The 24,136-nt window shown below is 43.2% G+C and overlaps 1 protein-coding gene across 1 annotated transcript in view; it reads left to right on the forward strand.

Annotated features, from left to right (window-relative positions):
- Positions 1 to 9,947: 9,947 nt before the first annotated feature.
- LOC121621710 (1-phosphatidylinositol 4,5-bisphosphate phosphodiesterase beta-1) overlaps positions 9,948 to 24,136 on the forward strand; it is a 105,801-nt gene continuing 91,612 nt past the window's right edge. Inside the window, exons 1-2 of the mRNA XM_041958288.1 lie at positions 9,948 to 10,050; positions 14,315 to 14,392. Of these exons, the coding sequence (XP_041814222.1) occupies positions 9,952 to 10,050; positions 14,315 to 14,392 (177 nt within the window). The 5' untranslated portion in view covers positions 9,948 to 9,951. The remainder of the gene's footprint in view (positions 10,051 to 14,314; positions 14,393 to 24,136) is intronic.

Consider the following 24,136-nt stretch of genomic DNA (forward strand, 5'->3'; position numbering starts at 1 on the left):
GCTCTCTGTTGGTGAACCTGAAGCATTGTCCCATTAGAAACCTTGAAAGTCCCGGTATGGCTTTGGTCTTTTTATAGGCAAGAAACCACATCCCTGGTGTCTTTGAAGAGCTCGTATTCACTAAGTAGTAGTTAGGCCTGCCAGTACTTACTCACTATTTTATAAGTATGAGTGGTAGAGGAACTCTTTGAACTGAACCCATTTAGAATCCCAAGGCTGATGGTTTCATAATAGACAAGTAAATAGACTATAGTCACATAATTAGCAGGGATGTCCATGAATTACTGTTGAGGGTTTCCCCTTGCACAGGTGGATAATGGTCATAGGACTTAATTCCTGCCCCCGTAGTTGGTACCCAACGTACAGTATGTTGATTTTGCACACATTCACACACAACTATATACACACATCAGAATTTTTAGCGTGACACACACTGTCAGTGTGCACCAGAGGCTGTACTGTCCAGTTAATTGTCAGAGGGAAACTTGCAGTGAGCCGTGCTGATGCCGGGACTCTCAAACCACACCAGAGAGCACACAGGAAACAATTCATTTTGACCAATAAAACTTTTCAATTATAGTTCCATTATAACCACTTAACTGAATTTAGCAGTGTCCAGGATTATAAAATATACACAGCTGACACGCAAGACATTTTACAAGGTTTTTGGTATGTTGCTCCAGTATTCATTTAAGTCTGGAAAACATACTTTTTTATGGCTATACTGTTTGATCAGTACTGTGTCTTTCGTAATAATTTTGAATAAGGAATGGTTGATCATGACAATACATTTTTAAATAAGGCTTGGGCAACATTTTGTTTACAAGCTGATACAAATTCCATTCAAGATTTTGCCTTAGCGTTTCTCCATGGTAAACAGTGGAAAACAGGTCCCAAACAGGTCTGTGATGATACACAGAAAAAAGGAGGGGAGCTGTTGAACACGGAAAAGTGAGAAATGTAGAATAAATAAATGAATGGATCAGCAGCTGCGCTGGATTGCAATGCGTTTTGGCCTTGGCCCCCTCCCGTAGGCACCATAAAGAAGTTTATATGAGACAGTAAATACAAAACAATAATGATGTGCTGAGACTATTGATAAACAACAATGTGTGTAAATGTGTGTTAGAGGGAAGATCACCAAGCTTGAAACACGTTGCAAACCAGAATAGTGATGATCCAAGCCGTCTCTGTGTTCTTCATGCCATGTCTGCCTGTACCATTTATACCATGGTAGCTGCCCCTTTACAGTAATATCTGTGGGTGTATTTGGCCATTGTCGACAGGTTTGCATATCAGTGAGCAGGAATACTTTATGGTAATACATAATAATTTTATTTTTGCATCAATGTGTTGAAGTACCCTGATTTGTCTCTTATTTTATTGAATGGATTAGCCAAAAGCAGACATTTTTCATCCTGTTATGGCAAATATATATTTTACCATCTAATTGTCCCCTAGTTTCAATTTAGCGTCTGTTACACAGTTTTATCTGTGATGGAGGCTTTTCCTGCTTCAAATTTCAAATACACTTGAAAGGACATCATGAAAATAAAATAGGATTTTAATCATTCTATTTTATAACCCTGATTAAAAAAAAAGTTGGGACACTATGGAAGGCGTAAATAAATACAGAAAGGAATCATTTGCAGATAAACAGTTTACCTACAATGATTTCACAAAGTATTCCTGAGCCCATGTAGTAACATCCTTTATACAATCATGCATTTCACAAAGTGGTGAACCTCGCTCCATCCTCGCTTGTGAATGACTGAGCCTTTTCAAGGATGCCCCTTTCATACCCAATCATGATACTATCACCTGTTATAATATAATATGGGAATATAATATGAACACAAGAGTTACTATTACTATTATTACTATTACTATTGATCACTTTTCTGTCACAGGTTATTTCAGTGTAGTAAGCATTCATAAGTGTCATCTTTTACGCTGAGTGTTGGAGCAATGAAAAATACATTTTAAAAGGTTAGCTATAAGAAATACTTCCTCATTGCTGCTTTCTGTGTGGAGGTTGCAGCAGTGCACATAATCCTGCAGCAGACTGAGAAAGGCCAGTTCCCTCTGCTCCAGCTCAGGACCAGTCACATATCACTGTTATTACAGTGAGAAGCACTGGTTATCAGGCTCAGGCCTGTCTGGTGGATGGGGGCGGGGGGGAGGGTTCATGTAATGTCCAGTTACTGTGTGTTGCCACAGGGAGGCACTACAGGAGTATACGTCTAAAGCTCATACTCCCCCTTTGCTCCACACTGAGCAGCTGCGACTCAGGTGGTCAAGTACAGTAGAGAAATATAAACAATGGTTAGTAAGATAAACTGGAATTATTGAATAAGTGAAATCACTGTATGAGTGAATTTATACAGATAAACTGGTGGCATAACATCTTGCTGGTTTACAGAATAACATATCAAGTGACAGGGAACAATAAATAATGGTTAGTAAGACAGACAAATACTGACTAAATCAGTCATATTACATGTATAAATGCGTGGCATACAGTATGTAGCTGTTATACACAAAAGCATCGTTCCTTTGTGTTTATGTTAGAACTAGTCAGGATCTTCTATTAAATCAGGGTTGGTGGGTTGTTCTCTAGGTTCTCCTACCTGCAAGAACTACTCCCGTAGAACAGCCTTTGGGGAGCATTCTTGCTGATAAGAGAGTAAAGTGCATTGTTTGATAGTTGTTCTTTGCAGTTTTTTGTCATTTTCTTCTCTCTTCCAACACGACCAAGCTGAATTTTCCTTTCCTGCCACATGCACGAGGTGTCGACAGCTCTGCCAGATGCAAAGGACGGCCTTCAGGATGAAAGAAAGGTCAATGCAGCCACCGCACCAAAATGAGGAGGACAGACAAAAAAAACCCAGTGCATCATGCTACCAGTGATGTCGACAACCCAGCCAGACGTAAAGGTCGGCCCTCGCGGTTCAAAGGGGTCAAACCGTCGTCCCTGCCAACATGACGAACGGGTCCCAGTGCAGGACTCTACCTGGGCTGTCACCGGCCCTGCCAGATACAAAGGCTACCTCAGGAATCACTGGTCCTGCCAGATGTGAAGTGAACCGGGCGTGAACTCATCAGTGGAGAAAAGGGTCACTGCAGCCATCCTGCCAGAGGTTCTTGATAGCCGTGGTGTGGAAGTGATGAAGGGCAAATGTGTACTGTTATTGCTTGTCAGCCCATCCTTTGTAAAGTCAACCGGAGCCGCTCTCATCAGACCACCTCGGCCTCTCAGAAATAGCTATCACCCCATTGCTCTCTTCCGTGCATCTCCTTGTGGATGAGCTGAGGCCAAAAGTTGAACTCCTCAAAAGAATGTTCTGGGGAGAATGGTTCAGTGTTCTCAACCGAACCGACACCAACAGCAAGTTGAGGATTCTCAATCCCTCAAGTCCTCCTCAGGTAGCCAGCGCCAGTACATGGCAATCAGCAGCATGACGGAAAGCATGAGGATGAGCAGAAGGATAAGTGTAAGGAACAGGATGTAGAACAGCAAAAGGAACTGCACAGGGAGCAGGATAGGAAACGGGAAAAGGAACAGCATGACTTTGTTTTCCTCAGCATTAGTATTCAAGACTCTGACTCTGTCTCATTGCCGGCCATCATTCATGTTCATCCCCATTATGACCATCTTCCCTCTCACCTTTTCTGTTGTCTGATGGTCAACTTGAGCCTCCTGAAGCTCATCCACATGATCCAGCCCACATCAATAAATCTTTTCCTCCTCTTTCTGGTCAACAGGGGTCATTGTGAGGCCTTTCAGCATCAGGTTGTTTATTAGTCACAGGCCAAAAGGAGCCACCCGAGGAAGAAAAAAGGCTAAAAACTGTCACTTTTCTGCACTAAAGTAGAAATAAGGCCTAATTAATCATTTTGGCCATGTAAATTTCTCACATATTCCTATATAGCTACACTAACTCTACTGTGCTAGATGTATTACAAGCACTTTTTTAGAAATAACGGTTTAAATGTCAAATTAAATGTTGTACACTTCTGCTACCGTTTTTTGAAACATTATGACTGGATGAGTGATTATATGGTATATTCCTATGCTGTTGACTGGACTCAGATAGCTAATATCTTCCCTTTAATGAGCACAGTGTAGCAGTGATGAGCGAGTGAAAGACAGTGATTGCAGTGATTAAGTTGTGACTTAGTGTGACTTAGTTGTATTCAGTCAGATTTAGTTAAATGACATTCAGTACTACTGTCGCTACACAGAAAGGGGAGAATCAGCCTGTTTATTCCATGCAGGCATCACAGAATTCCACATAGTAACCCTGTCCTTTCTTTCTGAAAGCATCTTGATTCTTATAACTACAATAAAATGTAGTCAGAATAATAGGCATCAACTATTATTACATTACATTGCATTATTATTATTATCATTATTATTGTTACAACATTGATCTGTTTCTGCATTTTGGGGAAAATCTGACAGTTGACTAATGTGATAAACTTTGAGCTTAAACTTGACGACAAGTTAAACTTCAACAATCACACCAGCAAACTCAACTGTCCACATGGAGGAAGGGGCCCTGGTTTGTTTTTGCGCCTGCATGTTCTGACATCCTGACAGTTGCATAATGAATAGAAATGTCTGCAGACAATAAATGTTAATCAGTGCGTGTTTCAATCAGCTGTCGCAGAGCACATGACGAGATTGAATTATTAATTAATCACCAGCGTACCTGATGGCATTCCATCGCTGCTTCCCACCTACTGTAAGGTGCATTTTTGTTTTTTACTGAGTCAGTTTGTCTCTTCTGATCCTTGTGCGCCCTGTGGTGCTTTTATTTGCCACTGGGATGATACAGAGGAGCCCAGGGCCCCCCAAAGGCTTCACTGTGTGGCAATTGTTATGTGCTTATTTGACTCACTGTAAAGTTGTTTGTATGGGAATGTCTGCTACTATAGCACAATATCGACTGACAGGGTTCCACATGCTTTCACTGGGTGCTGCTTTATACCCCAAAGAGGGGCCCTGTGCAAAAGTATAGTTTTAAGACATTTATTGATTGAGTTGAGAGTACATGATGCATATTCTTAAATCAATACTCAACTGACTGTATTCTTTATTTTCAGGCTTTGTGGTAGAGTGCAGGCATGTTACACTCAGTGGCTTTGTCTACAGTAGAAGAAGCAGATACCGCAGTGTCAACATGTGCAACGTATCCATCAGCTTTCAGCTTTCTCTTTTTCCATTTGCCACCCTCTCAACTGCAGCTGAAGGGATTTCACAAAATTTGGGCTTTTTAATTAAATTTCTGACATTTCCACTCCGGTTTTTATGCTAAAATTGAAAGCATGCACAAAAATAATTGGATGGAAATGTGAGATGTAGGCAGTGCATAGACGCTACGGTCATGTTGGCTTAAGGCGGTTGTGACACAAGCTCAATGACAGGAAGCTTAAACTTATACAGTGAACCACTGCAACACATCAGGTGTGTGTTGGATGGTACAAACTCATCCTGTCTGTTTCTTTAACCTGGTGTGTTGTATTTTGTCAGTTTAAGGCTGCTGAAGGCCTGTTACACACTCAGTACTGCAGGCAACATGTTTTACACTATAATTTGGATGATCGCTCCAAAAAGCAGTGAGCTTCATGTTTTCTTCTGAAATATCCAGTTTTGTCCCACAGCAGCTAGTTTCCATGAAAATGTTGCACAAACTGTAATGTATGTTTGAAATGTTGGCAAACTGAGACTAAACAGATGAACACTGAGAGCCGTCCAGACCTGAGCGTGCGATAGGGTGCCACATACAGACGATAAACTTTTTTGCTTGTTGTAACAACATGGCCGGACCTCTTGAGCAACCATCAGGCCAAACTTTACTCTTTCTTTAAAGTTGTTTTTGGCAACTGGTATCATTGGAAATAATGTTTAAATTTAAAAAAATTAAAACCTACCCAGCAGATGAACCAGCTTCAACATTAAAGTGATGAAGACATGAATGCATCAGTAATTATGAGCCAATAATATAATATACACTATCCTGAAATGTGCCATTCTACAAAATATGTCTTTTACTTTTGGTGCTTTAATTGTGTTATGATGTACTTTTGGTAAAAATTTTAAGTATTTCAACACTGTGGTGGCAACTTTGACTATAGCAGAAGTTCTGTGTACTTCTTCCTCTGGAGACATTGTATATAGATTGGTGAGAAATTTTTTTTTACCATAAACTGCAGTGGCAGGGGGGATCCAGGAGATGCTGCTAATGTACTGCTTTTATTGTTTGTGATTTTGTTTGAGTTCATAGAGGGGACAATGCCGGCATCAACTTAAACAGACCCCTTGCCTCTCCCAGAGGCTTTGTTTATACTTTCATATACTGTAGTCCTCAATGTCACATCTGAAAGGCTGTGTAGCTGATTCCAAAACAAGTATTCACGTCTCACAGTTGTCTTGAACTGATTTGACTGTGTGGTTGACAGAGAGATGTTTTTTTTTCTTGCTCTTGAAGGTGAAAGGGCAGAAAGGCGTGCAGGTTAGATGCATCAGGCTTTGGCCCACAGTTCAGCATAGTTCATAAAATACTGAATGAGCTTAGAAGAAGTCTTGAGTCGTTATTGATAATGAAAGCTCCAGCAGGCAGTCATTTGAGAACACCTGTTCCTCATCATGTGCATGCACAAACACCGACACACTGCTGTTCATTCTCTCTTGTCGCCTCATATGAAGAAAATCCCACATCTCTACCATTGTAAGGGCCTGTTGAGGGGTAGTTTGTACGCGTATATACTGTATATACAGCAGGTTCTGCAACCTTAATTGGTTGAAGGTCAAGAGCAAAGTCAACGCAGCATGTTGGATATTCAGTGTGCGGATGACAACGCTTTGACCTCAGACGGATCCTGAATGCTACAGAGCCCCGGGTCTTGACTAGAATACCAAAAAGTTGCAGGTCCTTCATCAGCAAGTAGCCAGCCAACCATCCTGTCTTCCCTAAAAGTGGACGTGATCAACCTTGAACATGAGATTCTCGCCTTTTGCCGGGGAAATATACTCCCCTCACATCTAGATTATCAGCTCAGAGATCTACCGTTGTCTGAGAGTTATGCAGTTTCCAAAAGATTACAGTGAGAAAATATTTTAAGTATTCATGAATGCCATCCCAGCCATGGCAGTGCAGCACCAGCTGGACAGGCCACCACATCTGCCTCTGATATTCTCTAGGGGAAACCTCTGCCCTCGGACAGATGACAGTTAGTCCCTGTTTATATGAATGAATTTTTTTCATTCGCCTGAACACCCGAGCAGTGCAGAACTGGACCACGTGGGCACCTGCCACAGGGCATTTCTTTGTCACAGAAAGGGCCCTCTAAGACGTTAATCTGGTCCTGCGTTCGAAGAAGTCAGTTTGAGAAGGAGCTGCTCTTTGGGAAATGAAATACATTTCTTCCACTCTCTGCTTTTCCTCTTCCAGACGACAAGTAGTGGCTCCAAAAGATGAGATTGATCCCCTCCACCAACTAGGCTACTGCTGTCACATGTCCAAGAACATTGTAAAACACATTGTGATGTGTGTGTAGTTTTATGTCTTCTGACGGAGGCGCGCTCTGCTTATTTAATAAAAGCCTTCTTAATTCTAATCTCTGCCTCGAATCTTCCTGACGCGCCACTGATTGGATTTCCTTTGGCAATTTCCACATTTTATTTGTTCCACTGAAAAGGGAAGAAAGACACACTCCACTGACACCCCGGATGAATTCATTTTAAAGGCTTGGTTTGTCTCTGAATGAAGGTGAGTGGAAGCCGCTTTCATATACTGACAATCCAATTATATCTCCTCACTGTAGGCCTTTGTCTTTCATGCGGGGGTGCTGTGGCTGATTTTGGAGCTAGTTGGAACCTCCGGGCTGATAGGAAGACGGATGACGGATACCAGAGTCTGAGGCATGCAGGGTAACAATGACTCATTCGTGGTATAAAAACATTCAAGTCTCCGCTTTGGTATGAGAGTATTTTGTACGTTTGTTGTTGTTGCTTAAATAAGTGCTTCTGCTTTGGAATAATTTGAATGTGAAGGCAAATTTTTTTTCTCTCATGCCTTTGTGTCTACCTTCTCCCTCTCTCTGTCTCTCTCTCTCTCTCTCTCTCTCTCACACACACACACTCACACACACACACACACACTTGTATCCCTCTCTCACTTTCCTCAGCTGTCACCCAACTGTGACTCTACTCAGGGCCTGGTCCCCAAACTGTCACTGTTAATCAATCATTAATGACAGGAGGCAAACCCAAACAAACCGCTATTACGACTGACATGAAAAGTGTCAGTCGGGTTTGACTGGTTTGACATGTCTGAGGGTCAGGGCCGGCCGCTGACTGACCACAGAGAGACACATAGGGGAACACTGCCGGAGGACTCCGACAGCCTGTGGTCCCTTTTTGGAAATGGCAGAAAATAAGCAGTGTGGGTGGTACAATGCCCAGAGGGGGTCTATGTTTTATTTAATAAGAAAGTCAATTTCAAAAAAAGTCCTAAAGGCAGTGATGCACTCCTGACTCACAGAACTTTAAGGAAGTTTAGTCATGAAGAAGGAAAAAGGCCCACAGCCACATGTGAGCACTGAAATAGACATCAGTGTCCACTCTAGCTGATGGACTGACGTCTTAAATTAAAGTGCCACCTATTACCCTCCATGCAGATAGGAATATACTTCTGATGGGGACGGATAGATTAGATTAACATGATGCCAGGATTTTAGAAATACTGAGGTTTTCAACTATTCTTACATTTAATGTAAATTCCAACTCCCTACGTGATCATGTGAATATTTCAAAGCCTTCACGGAAATGCCAACTGAAGAGTACAATTCTGTAGGACAAAATATCAGATCCCTTTATTTGATGTTAATCAAATCAACTCCTCTGTCAGACTCACACACTCCTCTCACTGCCACATCTAACGCACCCTTTGGCTCATGGCTGATGGTTCCTTGCTGCATGCTTTGTGCCACACTGCTTACCTGATAACTGTGTTTAACGTGCTGCTGCTTCTGCTGCTGTCGCTCCCCACTCCCTGCTGTGCTGAGCTAGCTTCTTCCTCGTGTGGGGGGTTAGGAGGTCAGAGCAGAGGCACCAAATACCAACGCTGCACATGCTCTACATTAACAATCCACTGCATGTGAGCTGGCGGAATAAAGTCTGTATGTATCAATTGTTTTTGCCAGGAAAATGTAATCTAATAATTCTTTTAGAAATCTGATTTTAACATGTTGACAATCATGGTGGGACACTTCTAGTATCCTGCATTTTACATGAGAGGGTATTGCAGACCCCAAACACTAAACCCCTGTGTTCAAATGCCAAGGACAAAAATAATAGCTTGCAAACAGAATGCATAAATGTTAATTTCCCAAACCAGCAATAACCAAACACCACTGTTGCGTGCACCCGCTCTGAGGATGTTTTCCCTCCGAGTTTTTCACTCGCTCAGCTTCTCATCTGCTCAAAGCTTGGGGCCACTTACTGCCATCGTATTGCCTCGGACGCACGGCGGCGCTAGCTCACTTCAAGCATATCGATCCTGTCCCTCCACTGACTTGAACAATTTGAGACCAGACAGCAACTCATTCAGACCCCCCCTTCTCTCTCTCTCTCTCTCTCTCTCTCTCTCTCTCTCTCTCTCCCTCTCTCGTCTTCGCTTTTAGCTGCATGTCGCTCAGTCAGTCAGTCAGTTAGTGGCCCCGGTCCGCTGCGCCTGCGTTGCGTCCGCCTCCACAGCTCTCCAAAGCCGAGACGCGCCACCGCCGCCGTCAATGCGGGCATGACATACTGGCAACAGTAGTGGGCTTCCGACAGCCTGCTTTGAAAGCAGATTACAACGGGAGAAAGGAGGAGAAATAAGAGTAGAAGAGAGTGAAGGGACTCATTTCTAGCCCTGCCGTGCGTCGAGAAGAGTAGATGAGTCAATGGCAGGGGCACAGCCTGGAGTTCATGCGCTGCAGCTCAAGCCAGTGTCCGTTCCCGAGAGCCTAAGAAAGGGCAGCAAATTTATGAAATGGGATGATGTAAGTAACGGCGAGAGGGACCGGCAGTGTCTCTTTTCACTGGCGGGTGATTTCTGCACGCTTTGTTTGCATGCACATACGTACCACTGGGCTGTATTACACGATCTATAGGCTACTGGTGCAACAGTAGTAGCCAATAGATTGAATTGTCAGTGGAGACCGCACTGAGAGCGGCTGCCTGCCCTCGGCTTGCCTGTAGTGTCTGCTGACATGTGCTTTGTTTACATTACCCAATTTGCTGTGTGTGTGTGTGTGCGCGCGCGCGCGGTTGCTCGCATGTCTGCCAGTGCTCGTGTGCGAGAACGCGTGCGCTGCTCCTTAAATCAAATTAAACATTTGAATTAAGGTCGCCCCTCCTCCCTCCTCACTGGAAACCTTTATCAATGAACTACAAATTAAGAAGCGCGTCTTGGTTCAGCGCGCGGCTCGCGGTGTCACCGCCGGGCGGGAGCTGAATAACGACCATGATGTTTTGTTGTCGTTCGTGCATAGGAGTCCAACTGTAGTGACGTGACCTTGATTGAAATTGACTGCACGCTGCTGTTGAGTAGCAGGCGAAAACAGTAGTAGCCTTTAAAACAGACAGCCATGGCGCACTGCACCCTCCCTAAACAACTCATCAACACATCCTTCTGATGATGCGCGGAGTGAACATACAGCTGCTGCACTCAAAATTCAGCTTCAGTGACCTTAATGCACTTAATTGGTTATTTCCATCTCCCATGCAGCCGCCATAACAGCTCTCTGTATTGTGAAAGGGACTTTCTCTGATATTAATTTGACACCTTTCCGCAGCCCGTCTCATTTGTTTAACGGCACGCAATCCTCTTGTTTCTCCAAACCTTTTTACTGTGTGTGCATTTGAATATGAGCACAGTCATAATTCTGGGAAATGGGTTTCTCTTTTCCCTTGCTGAAAATGTGACCACCCGGAGCTGTTGTTCCCTATGAGTTAAGTGTGCACTTACTATCTAGTGAGAAAATATTGATAAAAGAAGAATCAATACTCATTTGTCTGCATATCATGCATGTATACAGCTTTGTTATGTTTTATATGAGTGACATTGGAGGACATTATGCACGCCTGCACACCTACCACTCTGTCAATCATCAGTCTTATTTTTAAATAAGGGAGCTTGAGCATTTCCTTAACAAGTAATTACTAATGAGCGCTCACCCTCTCAGCTGTCTGGTTGGTATGTTGTGAGAGGGGGTGTGTGAGGTGTGCGTCTGTTTCCCCGAACAGCCGTGTTTGTGTACTGTAGTTTGTCCATGTGGGCCTATCTCCAGAACCAAATGCCCGCCAGGCCTTTCCTGTGAAAACACACACCCTCGAAGGCTGACGTACGTACGCTCAGATACTTTCTCTGTTTCCTTTCCTGTGCACTCCTTCCTTCCTCTTTCCTCTCTGTGTCATTCATGGAAAGAATCACAGAGGAACGCAGCCGCAGACTCAGAGAGAGAAAAAAAATGCTGTAATAGATTGTCAGTTAAACCATTTTCTTCTTATCGTGGCTTCGGATGTTGGGCTCATAACAAGAAATTATCCAGGCAATTCCGATTTGAATGCATGTGAGCAGAAGGGATTGGTTTGTCGCTGTTTCAGCGAAAATGACAGATTTTGTCTCACCGCTGAACATTCAGTGGCGACAGAAAAAGGTGTAGTTTTGCTTACTGTTTAAGGATGGCCATGAGGTTTCAGGAGCAGACTGAAGAGCAGCACTGCAGAATTTACTTTGGTAGTTGACGGTTGAAAAAGAATAGGAGAGCAATCTGAAAACCTCCGAAAATGTTTGTGAAATCCTCGAAAGGCTTAGACCCCCCCAGTCTCCCACACACACGCACACCTCGTATATTTGTTGCCGCCGCCGCTTGCAGACAACTGCTGTGGCTCACGAAATGCCTTGTTGTAGTTTAAAACATCGCCTGGATTGTGTTATTATCAGTCAGTCCGCTTACATTCAGCACCAAGGGCTGTCATAATGCTGCTTTCTGTTAATGGAGAGTGGAGGACAGGCAGGCATCCAAAGCCTCTAGGAAAGTGACCCTCCGTCTTAAAGATCACTGACAGCGGCTGGCAAGATATGAAATATATGAAAGATGATGCTGGGTCCTTGTAAACAGAGGTTTTTAGAAGCTTACGCTTGTATCAGGCCCTTTTGGTCTTTGCGTGTTGAAGAAGATATTATCTGGCTCCACGGGGGAGCCTAAAATCCCTTAAAAGTAGTAGAATATGTCATTAGCATGCAGAGCGGAAATACACTGAGCTCAAATCCCCTCTCTAACACCCCAGCCCCCCCAGGTGATGGCTCATGGTACAAACTCGTCACTAAAAACATGGCCACGTCTTCTGCCTGCGATCAGTTCCCTTTGCAAGTCAGTAATCTCATCTTCATTCAGCAGAAAGCAAGCCGCTGCCGCCTGATGTCCTCCCATTAATGACAAATCCTCGAACTAGTGAAATGACAATAAAAAGCACGAGCGGTAGCACTCCGGAGGTAGTAATCTCAGCAAATCACTCTCAACTCTAATCCACCATGTTGTAACTTGTGTTTTTCGTAAATGTGCAGACCCATGAGAAAATCTTCACTGAGAGTCCGTAATGGCTTAATGTGTTTGTAGTGGTGGCCGTGGAGAGTTAGGACATTAAGCAAGAAGCTGGTGGAAATGACCGCTCTCACGTCGTTAGACAGATTCCTGCTGCTCTGGAGCCACCTTCTTCCTTTGTCTCTGACATCACACGCAATCCATCAGCGGCCACATCTTGCCCGCTGAGTGAAGTCTTGACTCGCTTTGTTCGCAATATAACCAACTTGCTGTAAAATTATTGATCCAGCTCATTAGCTTCTCGTAAAGTTTTCCAGGAGTAACGCAGGCCTTCGTGGAGGACGGGAAAGAGATATTAATCTGCATAAAAGCTAAACTGGAGAAATTGGATTGTGGATTGTAACTCGAGTCGAGATCAGAGATACAGGGCTGCAGTTGGTATGAGATGCTATATCGAAGAACTGCGAACATGAGGCTTTTATCCTGCCCTCAGGCAGTAAGCACTGTGTGTGTGTGTGTGTGTGTGTGTGTGTGTGTGAATGCTACACGCACACATTGGTATGAGCTGCATCTTTTGTCATCCAGTCAAGCTTGCAGCGATTGTGCAATCATGTGAACAGAACCAAAACGATTCCTTTTGAGTCCCTAATAGATTTCACGGGAATGGTGGGTTGCCATAGCAAACGTCACGATTGCAAATGCTTCTGATGCGACACTGAACGAGTCTGTCATTTGCTCTCTGCTCGCTTACCTTTTCCCTTTCTTTCATTCTTTCTTTTTCGTCCGGTCTGTTTTTTTCAATTGCTCCATCATAACTGGGTGGATTTCAGTATTGGCCCATAATGGAGCAGGTGGGCCAGGTTCAATAAACTGTGATTGTCTTATTGAAACTGTATGAAATGATTTCAGAGTGCTAATAGTTGTCTGCGCCTTCCCACAGACTCCTCCGCTGTCTACTAGCACCCAGCTCAACCCTTTCATGACATCCTACACTGCAGATAGGGTCGAGTCCAAATATGACAAGCGTGTAGCAGATGCAGGCCATTAGCTCTGTCTCCCAGTGCTGTGATAGGGACATCATTAGAAGCCTCATCAAGACACTTTGAAGATTTTCTTGCTCTGCGCAGCAAATGCTGTTTCCATCTCTCTGATCTCACAGCCATGGCTGATTGAGGAGGACAATATGCTACTGTTCGGCTGAACCACGGCCACTGTGGACACAAAGCAAAGGCTCGTTCTTTTAATAGACCCGTCCAACAATATCTGGCGTTGCCATGTATGCCTCAGGGTCAAACTATGTGAGTGTGTGCGCGCGAGGCTCGGAGCCGTCTGTTTGCGGGAACTGTGGGAAAGCATTTGTCTGTTACAAGAGGGGGAAAATGGAAACATCAGCTGTGAAACAACCTGCAGTTAGCGATTGCAGTCATCCCAAGTACACACACACTCCCACTCACTGGTCATTTGCGGTGATGCCGGGTCGTGTAGGGGAAAGTACCCTAGAAGGAAAGGATTGTGTGCATGCTTACAACACAAACAGCACTTTTAATGTCATTTCAGAATATGGTATGCATGTGGTATAACAAAAACTAGGCTTTGATCCTGATACATAAATTATTGGTTTACCCAGATCATAATCTGCCATACACACAAAAGCACGCATGTAAAAACGCAGACACACACATTGACTCCAGGTGTCTTTTTCTTTGTTTTCCTCCAGGATTCTACCACTGTGACCCCGGTGACACTGACAGTCGACCCCAAAGGTTACTTCCTGTATTGGACCGACCAGAACAAGGTGAGACTCCACACCAACTCGAGCCTCGAAGCTAAGATGAAATACAAAGCAGGGAGCACAAGTTTAAAGTTTACTAAGCTGCAGTACATAGCAGTTTATGCTCCTTTAAGCCCAGATTCATTCAAAATTATCCCATTAGCGATAACCCCTCGCAGTTTTGAAATGTTAGCATCAAATTGTCACAATGCTATGAGGCACATGATACAAGCTGTTCCACTTGGACTGCGTGCTTATGCATGTCTGATTGGCCAACGCAGTGGCAGGACTAACGTTTTTGCTGTTCCCCCTGCGTATTATTCCCTGAGCCCTCTATGCCTGGAGTCCTTCATGTGCCACCCCTGTTGTCTCATCGGAATGAATGAAGGTTTTTCCACAGTGCCAGTGCTTTTCTGAATGCTCTTAGTGACTAGGGAAGAAAATAGAGCCCAGACTAAATATAAGTACAAGATGCATTGGTGTCCACCAGCTTGTTCACACTCTGGGGATCAGCGGAAAGTGCCAAAGCACCAAAGTATTTCTGCTGTTGCCGTGTAGTGAAAGTGAAACCTTCCTGCCCTTCTCGATTTGCTTGGCATGAATCAGAACAGCATAAGACAGAGAATCAACTGAGTGTGCGTCTGCAGGCTCTATTGAAAAATTAGAATAGGCCTTTGTGTTTACAAACTTGATTCAGTATAATCTTGCCTCGCAATGTGGACCAGCTGCTAGAGAATTGATTTTTATAATATTTGAATTGTGTCGCTGTGGAACGGAACAGTGCTTCAGGCTTGAAAAGCTGATATATTACCACAGTAAAGGTATCATTGGTCCACACATTTCACACACTGCTGCCCGAAGCTAGCCATCTTGTCATGTACGACTGTCGCTGCATGATCCAGTACTCACTTACCACACCAAGGTCATTAGAATTCAGTGATGGGCCTTCTTTGGTGTTCCAGTTGTATCGCAGTGCATCTACAATTGTTAAAGAAGGATCAGAGCCTCTATGGGAAGTTACAAATTGCCTAAATTAAACTGATTCAACCAGGATTAAAACACATTTTCAGCAGTGTGATGCTTTAATTCATAATCTTAGTGTGCACCAGTCAGTCGGGCTCTGACTGAAGCCAGTTGCAGAGCAATGCTGGAAAAAAGACAGAAATCTGAACTGCTGCACCTGAAATGCTTAATTTGACACCTGTGAGACTATTCCACAGTGCATTGTGTTTTTTTCTCTCCTTCCCAGTTACGACAAAGACCTTCATAATAACCAGGAACAAGGTTGCGATATTTAAGATACTAGACGCTATCAGAGTCAATAACCTTGTCGAGCGTGTGACTTCCTCTCCGTTTAACCTTGAAAGTGTGTACGTAATATACAGAGGCTGTTGCAGTGTAGTCAAGTTGTTGTTTGCTCTGTTTTTTTCTAATGATAAGTCTGCCTATCCAGCACCTCTGTACTTTAAAATCCAATCCACCTCCAGACAACTCAACAGACGTAATGTGTTCCTGTTCTATTTGTGTGTACAACTGTATCAGCAAAGGCCGTCAGAGGTAGACTAATTAATAGCTACCATTGATTTTATGTTTGCCTAGAGGAGGGTATTTCACTGCAGCCATACCAGAGCAGAGACAGGAGTGCTGACCGAGATTTTACCTCTGCACACACACACACCTCAGTGCACAAACATGCACGTATATGTGTCATTTATGAGTGTACCGCTAGCGGAGCGGAGAAAGGTTCCTATGATACTGGCACCCTGCTGTAAATTAGTGGACTATAAAAGAGGGGATGTCTTCAGGCTATATGTACACTTCTACTAAACAAACAATGAGGAGAGACTTCCCTTTCTGCAGAGAGAGAGAAAGAAAGGTGTGTGTCTGTGGTCAGCAATTACATGCACTGAGTGTGATTCTCCATGAAGAGAACTGAGAGAGGCTCTTTGGCATCAATTTGTCATTGTTTCCCGTGTCTTTGTCATAGGGCGAGGACTTTGAATGATGAGGCTTTTGTGCGTGTGCGTTTACGAGTGTGGGCACCTGTTCTGTCTCTCAGCATTGAGAGCAGTCCTGCCGCACACATAATAACTCAAATTGATACCGAGCGCAGCCTGGACAAAACTCTATTAGGGCATAAAGAAAGGCACCCGCTGTATTCCTGAGCGCCAGTGTCAGCGCGGACGTGTGTTTGTATGTGTTTATAAAGATGTCTCGTCTCGTGTTTTCGCTCATTCACGATGCCGTTGCACATCTGTTCGCCAGACCAATTTAAACAAGCCATGATGCTGTGTCCAGTTGTTATGTGTGTGTGTGTGTGTGTTTGTGAGAGACCCAGGCTGATGGCCTGCAGAGTAAAAGCATTCCTCAGATTCTTCAGAAGCACAGCAGAACTGTACTCAGTGTGCCCACTGCGCTCACTTTCAAACACACATTGCCACTGATGGATACAGTTTCTAACATTTACACTCCCTATTTACTCTATTTTCAGCTTTTAGTCCAGGCCTTGAACCAGTTTAACACCACAGAACACTAATTTTACATCTGAGAAGTTTCTCCTCTTTTTAAATGAAAAAAAATGTTTCAATTCAATATAAAGGCTTATCTTTTTATTAACTCATGCTGTATAAATACCATCTTAAGGTTGTTGATAGTGTGTGTTTGAGGTGTATACTCAAGTCACATGACTTAAACTGAGTCAGACTTGAGCAGTGAATCTAATTACTTTAGACTTGACTTTTCAAAGTCAAAAATGACTTGCGGCCCCTGCTTGACTTTAACACCACTGGCTTGTGACTTCACTTGGACTTTAGTCTTTTGACTTGAAACGGCTTGACATCCTCTCCAAGATTTCAAGTCATGTTGCATGCAAGCAAATCAACTCTCCATTTTCCTGACACCAAATGCTCTTTGAATCAATCTGACAGTAGTTACTTACAGTGCAGGGCACAGGCGTCTCTGGCAGTGCACATCAGCAGACACACAAAGACTCTGCCGTGGTCACTGGCAACATTCAAAACATACAGGTGGAAAATAACACATGAAAACTTCAGCTGTCATATGTGTTTGAGGTTTGAGGCCAAATAAACAGTGGTAGCACTAGTGTTCTACGGTTAGCATAGCTACAGCTAACTTTAGCGAAGAGCTGGCATTAATTGGTTAAAAAATTGAATATAATATTCATAGTTAGGTTAAAGTAAGTTGGTTACCATATGTAACCTCACCACTAGATGCAACCAAGTCCTACACACTGAAGCTTTATATGCATGAAATTGAATTACATGAAATCAATGAGTCCTCAACAAGGTCAGCATGGTAACAGAATTTTTCCATCCAAGATTTGGCAAATATTATATTTATGTATTCATAAACAATCGTCTATGTCCAAAATGAGCTACCTGTCTTCGCTGGATGGCCAGCAGTCAAATAAGCTTAACATTGCTAATTTCATAGTGACTCGTCTTGAACTCGAAAAACAAACTTTAGGACTTGGGAGAGTAGAGAATTTATAACGTAGATTTGAACTTACTTGTGATGTGCAAAGCAGTGACTTTGTGTGCATTATGTTGGTGTGCGTGACTGAGACGCTGAGACAGACACAGGGGAAGGGTGATAGAAGGACATTGCTGTTAATCCGGGTTTGGCTTTTCCACCTAGTCATGAGTTCTTCCACCAGAGTCTGATCCAGCAGCGGATTTCAGCCATGTTTTAAGGTCAGAAAGGCAAAGTTTAGTTTTGACAGCAGCAAAAACTCATTGTCATATCTGTTTAGTTGCTATGTTCGTTGCCTTTTCCTCGGCTTGCCTTTTAGTTGATGACTCAAGACTCAAGGATTCCTCTAGTTTCATCTTGATGCCTTTGTTGTAGTCACAGTAACTCGTGCTGACAATACAGCCTCGACTTCAAAAAGGTAGTATTCTGGTGAAGATGCTTGATTGGATCTGCCGGGTTAATCGAGGTGACTTAACCATGACAGTAGTCCATGAGACGAGCTAAGATGCTGTGGATCCAGAGATCAGCTTCATTTGATTTTTCACCTCCCTCCCTCCTCCACTAGTGGACACTTGCCAAGACAGGAGTTTAAACAACGGCACTCTTGTTGAAGTTAGTTAATATGGTCTGATATAGTTGAAAGGTATTACGCAATCTCTCCTTTTCCTCTGTGGAGAGAAACAGGTGCAAACTGTGGATTTTGCTGTGACGTGCTCTGTCTGCCGTTCTGCACACTGCTGTATTTTTAAACGGGGCGCTGCAATGTAAACTCCTGCAGTCATAACTCTCCCATGTTTGTATGTGTTTGGTTCAGAGTCCATTTGGTCGGCTTTTATGTTTCTGCACGCTGTCTCCTTCACCTTTAAAGACTGTTTTGAGTACACTCACACACACACACACACACATAATGTACAAACACTTTCACAGATGGAGAAAGAAAGATCTGACAACAACGGCACTGATGATAGTGATGAGGCTTTTGATAATAATGTCCATGTGACCATGACAACATCAGTAACAATAACATCAGTTGTAACCTTATGTCAACATATTCCCATCCTCCACTAGAAATACATTAACAAAAGTGCCATAAATGTTGGAGGGAGCTCACTACATCTTCCCAGAGTATCACTCTGAATCAGCAAAAGTTTGTCACACATTTATCTCAGCTGTTAGATAAGAACTCTCTTCAGTTTAGAAAGCAGACAGATGAGGTGCTTTCCCTTCCCTTGGTGGAAAAGTACGCTGTACTCAAGAGCAGGGAACTTGAAGATACTTCCCTCTCTTGCGTCAGTTTTGGATCAGTGACTTTGAAATGGGGACTTTCACAGCTTTTGTTAAACTATGCGGATGTCACATTTGCACAGCTTCCATTTTGAGAGTATGATTGGCTTCGACTCACAAAGAATTTGCTCAGCACTGAGGAGGAAATAGCCTAAATAATCATCACCAGTATGCCTCTGAATTACTTAACACAGTCCATTATTGGAATGACATTAGTCACCATTTTCCACCCTCTATCCACTCTCCATCCTTCCACTATGGTTGACTGCTTTACATACACCAGCTACCGTGCCATGGTAACCAGAGATCAGCCTGAGGTATTTAGAACCCGCTCAGTTGACCACATTTACTTGCGTGTACCTGTATCGCATGCTTCATGTAACAAGCTCACATGCATCAACATATCTAATTTAACACACCCACATATAGTCACGTGTGTAGACAGCGACACACACACACACACACACACACACACACACACATGCCAACATTCCTGTTATTTCCAACCAGGAACAGGTGCGTCTTTACTAGGTTAAAAATAATTTTTGCTCCTGTTGGTTGAGCCTGCTTTCAATGGGAGGAGCTATTCAGCACGGAGAGGTGGACTGACTCAGTCAAATTAACAGCCTTTTGGTTTAGTTGCTATGGTTGCCATGCGACAGCACACACCTTGGAAATGTCACATTCTCTTTCAGCCCCCGCTCACATTCTGGAGAATGTTGCCACTTTGAAACTGAGATCATTGTGTCTGTGCATGCACTGGTGTGTGCATGTGCATGTGTGTGTTCGGAGCAGGCTGTGGTTATAACAAAATGTTAAACCCTTTCTCTCAGGAGATTTATGTTTCGCATCGTGCCAGTTTCAGGACATTCACTGGACAAGCACTCAGCATATGGCACTGAACGATGTGCAGAGGTGAAAGGCAGTTCACCCTGGGCCAAAACCAGACTCTCACGGTTGGCAGCTGGTGTGTGTGGGACATTTCTGAATGAGCCTCGAACTGACCTGACCCAGAGCGTGAGTAAGGCTGTATCAGGTTCACGTTGAACCTAGTGCACACACTTGATGCGCAACCACAACGCGCAGCCCCTTCTCTCTGCTCTGCCGTAGCAGAGTTCACACATCTGTTTCCCCCAACGCAGCAATTTTCAGTGATTACCGAAGCTGCTGCTCCTCCACCTCCGTCAGCGCTATGTGGTGGTGAGAGATGAGGCATAAATCTGCAGCCAATCTACTGAAAGTGAATTGTGACCTCTGCCTAGTTAGAGCCTGGCAGAGGTCCTATTTCATCTGTACCTGGACTGAGAGAAACAGAGACAGAGAGAGACAGATGGAAAAACAGATGAAGAGGAGGATGATGATCATCATGGTGAAGGAAATTACTTATGTCCCTTTGTCAGCCGTGGTATGGTATCAGTTCATTTACATAATGAGTTGCTTCCATGCCGCATGACATCATTTAGTGCTGGCGTTTTGTTTTGATTGGCTTTTAGGAGAATGGACCTCAGCTGACGTAAAAATTACCATACCAGTGTTAAAAATAGCCAGCTCAACCCACCTCACACACTGTACACACACTGTATGTGACTTGGCAGTAATGATGGTCTGGGCAGCCTGTCATTGATAAACCATGCAGACATATTCTTTAAAAATCGATCTGCTTTTAGTGCGATGATATTATTACAGTGGACGTTAATTATGTTTCATTTTGTGTGCAGTTCATTAATCTTCTGTTGCTCATCTTTCTTCCATGTGGCCCAGCCCTTCAATCAGCTGCCTTCATAATTATACCTTTACATGGCTGACTACCAATTAGACATAACTATTGAGCCATGAATTAGCTGCTGGCCAGTGAGAACCATCCTTTGTCAAGAATGCTGTTAATGATCGCTGACACATGAAGGGGAAAATGGCCGCGCAGTATTGAATCATATTCTCTATCAGATTTCATGAGTTTGGTCGTGGGTGATCGGAAAAATGATCAGACTGCAGGTATTTGTTCTTTTCGCAGAAACACATTGTTATTGCTGCAAGTAACAGCTGACTCGGTCAAGATGTGTGCTGCAGTCACATAAAATGGCAAAGTCTCGTTGCATTTCGACAGCTGCCTGTGCAGCTGTCTGGCTGCATATGAATGAGAATCCAAGTTCAGGACTCGCACAGTGAGTTGAAAGACTTCTGATGATCTTTGGATCAAATATCTATTTTGTAAAGTTAGTTAAAGAAAAGTAGTTATGCGCAGAAAACAACGGAAATGAAAGAAGGTAAGTCTGTACATGAATTGAAGCTTTCTTCTCTTTTCCTCTAACTGACTACTCTATATTTTGGAATGTGTGTGATAGAGATTCTGATGGAGTTGATATATGGTTTATGTAGAAGACATATGGTTGATTGTTTGTGTGTTTTTCCTATGTACCTTTTTCTATGTACATTATTGAATTGTTAATCGTTATTGAAGTCTTTTGATGTTTATCACCTGGGGCAGTTTTGGCGATTAACCTCCATCATCGTAGAGTTTGTCATTCTGTTGGTGAGCATCATTAATAAATACTGATCTGGTTTCCATTTTTCAAAACTGAGGAAGATCCAAGTGGGATCGAAATGTTGTCATTATTGAACATTTGTGGCATGGAGTTGTGCAAAGTTAACCAAAGTCAGCGTGCTCTATCAGGAGTGGAACCGGCCGCTCTTTTTGCCACAGTTTACCATCAACTTGCTGAAAGATTGGACGTGATGAGTGAGTGATAGATGCAGCACTGCTGATTGTCATTTTGATAGATTAATTAGCTGTGCTAAAATCAACTTGTCACACCACATGAAATTTCTATTGTTTCTTCAAACCAGATTTCAAAAACTAAACATGAAAAATGATAATTACAGTCCCAATAATGCTGATAGTCGCCACCACACATTATTCCTCCCTCAAATACTTACATCTCGGTTCTCTGTCCATGTGATGCTTAAAAAAAACAAGCTTTTTGCCAATTTTTGCCCACGTGAAATTTTCCCATACAGTGGATTTGCTCAGATAAGGTGTTCAGACAGTCTCATTACCTGCAGCCACTCAGAGAGGGTTAGGCTGTGCAGTCAACACTGAGTGGCTACAGCTTACAGGAAAGGGTCAGGGCAGGGGTGATGATTTCTGCCTTAGATGTCGCTGTACGGAAGCTGTTATTTATTGGTTTTCAAGAGCCGAACAAAAATTGCTGTCACTGTTGTCACTGCAGCACTTAAATATTACGACAGTCGAGCCAGCCGCTCGGTGCCATTATTATTTGGGAACACCAAATGTTCCTTACAATGAAAATGTAAAACATCTTTCAGTTTTTATTCGGTGACTTGAACAATAGCCTGGCTCAGAGCGCCCACAAAAAAACAAGAGTGTAAACTGTTGACCTGTCTGCTTAGCCGGGCCGAACTGTAAGGTAGAGAAAAACACTGGCGTGTATGTGTGTGGAGTTGGCGCTGTAGAGTGAATCGCTCTTTATCAGAGCTTAGACTCAAAAGCAGAAAGAGAAAAAGTGTTAAAAGAAGAAAAGCGTTACCAAACTCTTTTGGATTAGCAGTTCCTCTGTGACTTCAGAGGGCTTTGTTTGCGCTTGAGTTAGCCCTGTTTTCACTTTGAATTCCGATTAGGACCGCTTTTCCACCGCGCTGCGCTGGTTTACAGGCAGGCAAATACATGCTCAAGGAGGCAAGCGCACACACACACACACAGTGTGACACTGAGGAGGAGGAGGGACATGGTTCTGTTCATTTCCTCTCCTGAATGACTCGAGTCTGTTCACAGAAGTCGGAGCTGCAGATCCGGAAAGAGAGCTTTTTGTCCGTTTTGGCTGATTACAGGCTCCGTTGGTGCCAACACTGTTCAGTGTGAATCTCAGCACCTCTGCTGAGTCTGCCAGGGTAACGGAGGTGACTTAGGGATGGCAGCAGCTCCGACTGGGTGGCTTAGACACCCTGGATTCAAGTTATAAGCCAAATCAATCACATGGCTTATAGATGATGTTGATGCAGCAGCAACTGGAGGATAACAGTTACAGCCCACAGTCGGTGATAATACTGGTTGTACAAAACAGCAAAAATACCTGAAAAAGTAATGCAATCCTATACATAAGTATTTCCTTTGTGAGACTGTGTTAAGAGAGTGTTGATTTGACTCCACACTGTTGCATCAGAGCTTATTATATTAGACATTCCTCTTATTTTGTCCACTCTCTGCACTCCTTCAGTGTCGCAGCCAATGCCTCTAAACAAAATGGTGACTTTGATTACTCAGACTGATGTTTAAAGGATACCACTGGTGTAATTTTACTGTTATCCTATCACTGTTATTACTGCCCATGACGAGTAAAGCTGTTGCATAATCAGAATCTAAAGCCGTCTGCTCCACAGCATGCGTGCCTTTCCACCAGAAGTCATAGACTGGGACACTGTTTTAAAAAAATCATTATAAACCGCTCGCACTGAGGCTGAATAATTAATCAAAATCTTATTTAAATCACAGTACGGCCAGGTGCAATATCCAAATCGTAGGAGCTGCAGTTTTTTTGATCAAGGAAAAATGTGTCACAAGAGATTGTTACAAAAGAAGCTTTGTGGTGCTGCAGAGATCCCCCAGCGGAGAAGTCACGTTCTCCCGATCACATCGCTGTCGCAGTATCCGTCAAATATGATTTTTTTGCCATGTCCTTTAGCCCTAGCTCAAGCATACATTCTGCTTCATAATGTATGCAATATTTTTCTCTGCCATGAGTTTAATAATGCGAATAGACGCAAACATAATTTTTAAAATAACCGTTTAAAGGCAGTAACACTATTACAGCCTGTAAACTGGCACAGAATTAATGCTCATCTCAATATCGGCATATTTTTATGAACCTGCGTTGTAAATGTGACTGAAAGAAATAAGTCCATGTTGGAGTAATTCATCTGAGTACTCCAGTGGATTTACTTCCGTTGCATTATAAACAGGCGATAAGTCATCTCAAA

The sequence above is a fragment of the Chelmon rostratus genome, chromosome 18, assembly GCF_017976325.1.
Source record: "Chelmon rostratus isolate fCheRos1 chromosome 18, fCheRos1.pri, whole genome shotgun sequence".
NCBI lineage: Eukaryota > Metazoa > Chordata > Actinopteri > Chaetodontiformes > Chaetodontidae > Chelmon > Chelmon rostratus.